The 7,283-nt window shown below is 38.7% G+C and overlaps 1 protein-coding gene across 1 annotated transcript; it reads left to right on the top strand.

Moving 5' to 3' along the window:
• The first annotated feature begins 6,003 nt into the window (after window positions 1–6,003).
• LOC107470442 (secreted RxLR effector protein 78-like) lies at window positions 6,004–6,354 on the top strand. Its single transcript, XM_016089843.1, has one exon. The coding sequence runs from the start codon at window positions 6,004–6,006 to the stop codon at window positions 6,352–6,354; it is 351 nt and encodes a 116-aa protein (XP_015945329.1).
• Window positions 6,355–7,283: the final 929 nt, after the last annotated feature.

Raw genomic sequence — 7,283 nt, 5'->3', positions numbered from 1 at the left:
TTGATAAAACCACTCAATTAAATACAATATAAACCATAAAATAGTGGTTTATCAACCTCCCCACACTTAAACATTAGCATGTCCTCATGCTAAGCTCAAGAGAAGCTATAAAGGAATGAAGAGGAATGATAGAATGTATGAGATGCAACCTATGAATGCAACTAAATGCAAAATGTTTCTACCTACTTGGTTAAAAATAAATAAGTTTTTCAAGACAAATATGAACTGGATTTCACTAATTCAAATCACAAAATACAATATAAATAACTTGCAAGAAGAAGATAGCTCATGAAAGCAGGGAGCATAGAATTGAGCACTGAACCCTTACTGGTAGTGTATATCATTCTAACTCTCAAGTGTCCAGGGTCAATTCTCTCAATTCTCTACTAATCTTGCTTTCTATAGCTTGCTCTTTATCTAACAATCAACAAAAATTTAATGCACCAATACACAAATCAAGAGGTCTTTTAAGGGTTGTAATGGGGTTATGGTCAAGGTAGGATTGTATTTGGCCAAGTGGACTAAAATTTGAATCCCTAATTAACATAAACTATTCCACCTAACTTAGGACAATCCATGTAATCATAATATAAAATCTGACTTCCCATTAACTATGTTTTCCACATATTCATGCATTCTAATTTCAAGTACAACTCATATGCATTGCTTTCACCACTTACTTTGGGGCATTTTGTCCCCTTTCACTTATTTTGCTTTTTTTTTATTTTTTTCTTTTCTTTTATTTTTCTCAATGCATATGATTAATTTATTGAATGCATGAACATGTCCTAAACATTTCTTTCACATTTTTAGAAAATTCTAACATACTCAACTCTCAAACCAGATGTTTCCAAACTCACTTTTCCCACACTTAATTCATAAGCATTCTCACTAGTCTAAGCTAACCAAGGATTCAAATTAAGGACATTATTGTTTTCCGCTTAGAGTTAATGATGTACTAAAGTAAAGAACAAAGGGGTATAATAGGCTCAACATTGGTTTGCAAGGGATAATGAAAGGTAAGGCCGTATGGGTATGTAAGATCAGTGAAACAAAGGCCTCAATCATGTAAGTATATGCATACATCAAATAAATGGAAATATAGGATTAAGCAAGACAAAGATCACAATTTTAGAGATAAAAATACACACTAAAACAAAATTTTTGGTTGATAAAATGCAACCAATTCAAATAGGCTTAAAAATCTCACAAGTTTTGTGTGTTCGAACTCTAAACCATGTTCCAAAATAATATTTCTTCAAACAAGTGTAACATTAAATTTTATTCAAATTAGTGAAATGTTATAAAAAGTTTCTTGGAAAAGAAATTATTACTTCAACCAAGTGGTAAAATATGCAAAAAAAATCAGATAATTATGCAAATGCAACAACTAATCTACAAAGAAAATTTAAACATTGGTGTTGAGACAAGAAAGTACTAACCCATGGAGATCGGTATCGACCTCCCCACACTTAAAGATTGCACCGTCCTCGGTGCATGCTGAGATGTGCAGGTGGACGGGTTGTTGCAACTGATGCTTTTCTTCAAGATTTTGCAGATGGACTTGTCTGTCTCCCCTTATAGAAGTTTCTTCCTTTTCCGTTTTCGGTGGCCAGCCTGAAAGAAGAGAAAAAGAAGAGAAGTAACCCAAAAGATAGAAAATAAATAAAGTATGGGTATTAATGCCAAATGATAAGGGTCTCATTTACATGGAAGCTTCAACATGTACGTGAGAAAACAATAGAAGCCATGGCATGCCAGTGGTACAAAATGTACAACAACGGGGAAGAGAGTGTAAGACAATATAAATTCATGTCAATGCAAAATTAATACAAATAACATAAAAGATTAACATTGACTTAAATAGTATTGCCCAACAGTGTAAAACAAGTTACCAAAATAAATTCAATAAAAGATGCAACAGTTGAATAAGAAAAGATATTTAACACCAATGAAAAAATAAAAAAAATTCAGAAAAAAATAAAAATATGCACAAATTTAAAATGCAATGAATGAGATATGCAAATAAATTAAAATAAAATAAAAAGAAAAATAAGAAGAATGAGAAGGGAAAGAAGTGAGTGAGGGAGGAAAAATTAGGATTGGGGAAGAAAAGATAAGATATTTTGGCATATAAGGTTAAGGTGTGCGACGCTGGCGACGCGGTCCCGTCGGTGACGCGGCCGCATGGTGCGCAATAAGGTCAAGCGACGCGGACGCGTGGGTCATGCGATCGCGTGACTCGATTTGTGCTAGTGGCGCGAGTGCAGCCTCGCGCTCGCACAACTCTCTGTTCAAAATCTTATTAGTGCCAAATTTTAAGTGACGCGATTGCATTGGGCATGTGATTGCGTGAGTGGGCTTTAAAGGAATATGACGCGGTCGCATGGGTCACGCGGTCGCGTGGGTCACGCGGCCGCGTGGGAAGGATTATGCGTTCAGCACCAATCCAGCACCACTCTCGCAGAACTTTCGGGTGTGCACCACTTTGACGTCGAAATCTTGGTCACGCGGCCGCGTGGGAGGCCATTATTCCCTTGCGACGCAGACGCGTCGTTGATGCGGTCGCGTCGCGTAGCAATTTTTTTTGAAATAAAATGCAGAATGCAGTGTTAATATGAATGTGATGCAAAACTCCAAATTCAATATAATAAAATAAAATAAAACTCGAAAACAAATAAAACTAAATAAAAAATAAAAAATGAACGACCATACCATGGTGGGTTGTCTCCCACCTAGCACTTTTAGTTAAAGTCCTTAAGTTGGACATTTGGTGAGCTTCCTGTTGTGGTGGCTTGTGCTTGAACTTATCCAGGAATCTCCACCAATGTTTGTGATTCCAGTGTCCTCCAGGATCCCAAACTAGGCGCAGAAAGCCTTCAAGTAAGTTAAAGCAAGTGACAAGGCCCCAAGAGTGGTGATTGGTAGAATGGATTCCGGGGTCCCAGACCTTGCCTTTGCACCCGTCTTTTGGTTGAGAAATATTGTTTCATCCGGGTGGCAAGCAGTCTGAATTCTCACGTAAGTGGCCAAATAACTTTCTAGACCCATTCAGTTGAGCTCTATACCAACCTTTTCTCTTAAACTTAAAGCTTCCAACCATGATGAACCTTGCAGGACAATTCTTACCACTGGCCATCTTTCGCTTACTCTTAATGTCGCAAAGAGCTCTAAGTTGACCATCCGTCTCCAGTAGCCCATATTCAAGTGGAATTAGAAAGCTAAGGGATATGAATTTTACCCACTTGAATGTTGTGAAGGATGATGGCGACTTAGGGGGAGGCATTTTTAATGAGATTGCAAGCTCCATCCCTTGTGCTCTTTTCGGATAACTACCACCTTCTTCAATTTCAACCTCTTCCTCTTGGTGGCTCTCTTCCAATTCAATCTCCTCTTCATTGCTTTCCAAGGGCATGGGAGGTTGTGCTTCTTCTTCTTGAATCTCCATCACTTGATCAACCTCTTCCAAGTCTTTAACTGTGATATGCCTTGGAGGTTGTACACCCTCCTCAGCATCAATTTCAACCGTCTTGGAAGGAGGCTCGATGTCTTGACTTTCCCATGGAGGTTCTGCATCTCCTAAGTCTTCAACCGCTTCTTCTTCTTTTTGAACAATGATAGCTTCTTCTACTCGTTCTAGTACGAATTCATTCTCTGTCTTGTTCACTGGGGTTTCTGGTATTTCCTTCATGCTACGATCTTCACTAGACTGTCCACATGGAGTTGTGGCTGATCCTTGTATAATTGAGCGCCGGGAAGCTAATTGACTCATTATTGCTTGCCCCAATTGATGAATGGTTGCCTGACATCGATCTACTGTTTCCTTGAGACGATCCTTTGTCTCTTGATACACTCGGCTTTCATAAATAGGATCATAGTGCTCTTGGATTGATGGATATGGAGATGGTGAATATTGAGGTGGTGGTTTTTGTGAGTAATTGGGTTGGAATTGGGGTGGTTCTATATATGGTTCATATGTCTCATAAGATGGTTGGTATGGTGGTTGAGGGTTAGGGTCATATGGAGGTGAATGGCGGAAAGGGGCTTGTGAGTATGGTGGTTCAAAATTATATTGAGGAGGGAGTTCATAGGCGTATGGTGGTGGTTGTTGATAGTCAAAAGAGTGCTCACCATAGCCATTGCCTTGATATGCATCACAGAATGGTTGTTGATAGTCCATTGGAGGTTGTTGTTGCCATGAGGGTTGATCAAATCCTTGTGGCTCCTCCCATCTTTGATTGTTCCAACCTTGGTGCCTGTTCTCATTATAATTTCCTCTTCCTGCAACATAATTGAAACCAGACTCATAGCCAAAGGGGTGAGAGTTCATGGTAGTAGGAGAAAATAAAAATAAAAACTAACAAAAAGAAAATATTTTGAAAAAGAGATGATTTTTGAAAAATTTTTATATAAAAATTTTAAAATAAAAATCTGAAATTTTTTTTTGAAAAATATTTACAATAACCAATAATAAGGCACACGTTTGCAATTCCCCGGCAACGGTGCCATTTTGACGTTGAGATTTTTGCCAGTAAAGAATTTCATAAAAACAGTCGCGTTGTAGATATAGTCTTTAAACCGACAGAAATCCCTTCGTACAAATGTTTTGGTTGTCACAAGTAACAAACCCCTTTAAAATTGATAACCGAATATTTAAACCTCGGGTCGTCTTCTCAAGGAATTGCAGGGAGGTATGTTCTTATTATTGGCTATGAAAAAGGTAAAATTGGGGTTTTGGAAGTAAGGTGGGAATATGTTATATGACAAATAAAATAAAATAATACTAATAAAATCTCTTGGCAAGGTATTAGAACTGGAAGTCCTATCCTAGTTATCTTTATCAATTGTGATGAGAATTGGATTTTTCTCCCACTTTGTTAACCTCTAACTATGAAGGTAAGTTAAGTAGATGAATTAATTCGAATCCTCAAGTCCTAGTCTTTCCTTGGGAAAGGCTAGAGTTATTGGAATATGAATTAACGAAATGAAGAAATCTAATTTTCAATCAACAATGGAGCTGATAACTTTAGGGTCACCAATTAATCAACCACAGCCAAGAATATAAAAAGCTAAATTAAAATCATAAATATCTGGAATACCTTCAATTCATTCAAAGCAGTAAAATCTAACATGAAAAATATTCATAAGCCAATTGGGCAACAGGAAAATCCAAATTATTTATATAAATAAAAGACAGCAATCATCAATCTGAAATATCTCAAATAACATTAATTAAGAAAATCAATCTAAACATGGAACATTGAAAATAAATAAATACAAAGAACATTGAACTTGGGATTGAGAGTCACTCCTAAAACTAAGAGAAGTCCTAAATCATAATCCTAAGAGAGAGGAGAGAACCTCTCTCTCTCTGAAAACTACATCTAAAATAATAAAAAGAGAATTATGAATAGCATCTCCCATCTCCCCTCATTCCTCCACTTTCCAGCCTTTAAACTGTGTTTTCTGGGATTGAAACTAGGTCGGAAATAGCCCAGGATTCGCTGTTTGCGAAATCTGCCACGCTGATTTTCGCAGATGCGACGCGTCCGCGTGAATGATGCGTTCGCGTCGCCTATATGTACGGTCACTATGGCAAATTATATATCAAATCGAAGCCCCGGACGTTAGCTTTCCAACGCAAGTAGAACCGCGTCATTTGGACCTCTGTAGCTAAAGTTATAGCCGTTTGAGTGCGAAGAGGTCAGGCTAGATAGCTTAGCAGTTTCTCCAACTTCTTGTATTCCCTCCATTTTTGCATGCTTCTTTTCCATCCTCTGAGTCATTCCTGCCTCGTAATCTCTGAAATCACTTAACACACATATCAAGGCATCTAATGGTAATAAGAGAGGATTAAACATAGGGAACTTAAGGCCAAAGAAGCATGTTTTCAATCAAAGCACATAATTAGGAAGGCAAATGTAAAACCATGCAAATAGTATGAATAAGTGGGTAAAGAGTTGATAAAAACCACTCAATTGAGTACAAGATAAACCATGAAATATGGTTTATCATATTATCAAACTGGACTTCCACAAAGCCTATGATAGAGTTAAATGGTGCTTTGTTGATACAGTGTTAGAGAAAATGGGTTTCGGTAGTACATGGAGGGCATGGGTAAAGGAGTGTATAAGGTCGGCATCCATCTCTATTCTAGTTAATGGATCCCCTTCAAAAGCATTTAAAATGGAGAGGGGACTTCGTCAAGGTGACCCGTTATCGCCATTCCTGTTTGTCTTGGTAGTGGATGTGCTCAACAGAATGATCGGCGAGGCAGTGAGGAACGGTCGCATTTTCCCACTGTTGGTCGGTAGGGATGATATTGAGTTATCACACTTACGTATTTGCAGATGACACAATATTATTCTGCCCGCCAGAAGAGGGGATAGTGAGGAGTTATAAGAGACTTCTAAGGTGTTTTGAGGTTATGTCGGGACTGAGCATTAACTTTGAGAAGTCTAGCTTGATACCAGTGAATTGTAGTCAGGAATGGACCAGTCGGTTGTGTCAGATGCTTGGATGCCAGGAAGCAACCCTGTCAGTGAGGTATCTTGGTATTAGCCTAGGACGAAATCTGCGGTTAGTAGAAATTTAGAAACCAATTATAGAGAAGGTGGAAGAGAAGCTCAGCCTATGGAAAGTGAAGGTGCTAAATAAGGTTGGAAAGATGGTACTCATTAAGTCTGTCATAAATAGCCTACCAGTGTACTACCTGAGCCTGTATAAGATGCCGAAAGTGGTTGCTCGAAGAATCATTTCTTTACAGAGGAGATTTTTCTGGGGAAAGATGACGGACGACCTGGCATGGCTCTTGTGAAATGGGAGGTGATCCAGGCACCAAAGAAGCTAGGAGGGCTGGGAGTGGGTGATGTAGTGGTTCGCAACACTGCTTTACTACTGTTTAAATGGTGGTGGCGTTTCTCGAAGGAGGACTGTCCGTTGTGGAAGAAGATTGTGTGTTCTTGCAATAGGTTGAACGCAAATTAGTTACTGTCTACTCAGATTTTATCAATGAGAGGGGGTCTATGGAGAGATATATGTCATCTACAAATAAAGGAGCAAGAAGTAAGGCAGAAGATGATTGATGGCCTCGCGATTGAGGTAGGGGATGGCAGGACTACCAGATTTTGGGAGGATATGTGGTTGCAAATAGGAAAACTGAAAGACTGTTATCCGAGGCTTTTCTTCATTTCGAACAAAAAAGGATCACCAATTGGGGATTGTGGGTTTTGGAATGGGATAGAGTGGGTTTGGCATTTTCAGTGGAGGCGAGAGCTCCGCCA

Source organism: Arachis duranensis, chromosome 10 (assembly GCF_000817695.3).
Source record: "Arachis duranensis cultivar V14167 chromosome 10, aradu.V14167.gnm2.J7QH, whole genome shotgun sequence".
NCBI lineage: Eukaryota > Viridiplantae > Streptophyta > Magnoliopsida > Fabales > Fabaceae > Arachis > Arachis duranensis.
This window is presented reverse-complemented; position numbering and strand designations above follow the sequence as displayed.

Excerpts from the sequence above, each read along its gene's own strand:
- LOC107470442 (XM_016089843.1), top strand. The coding sequence starts at position 6,004 with ATGGTTTATCATATTATCAAACTGGACTTCCACAAAGCCTATGATAGA.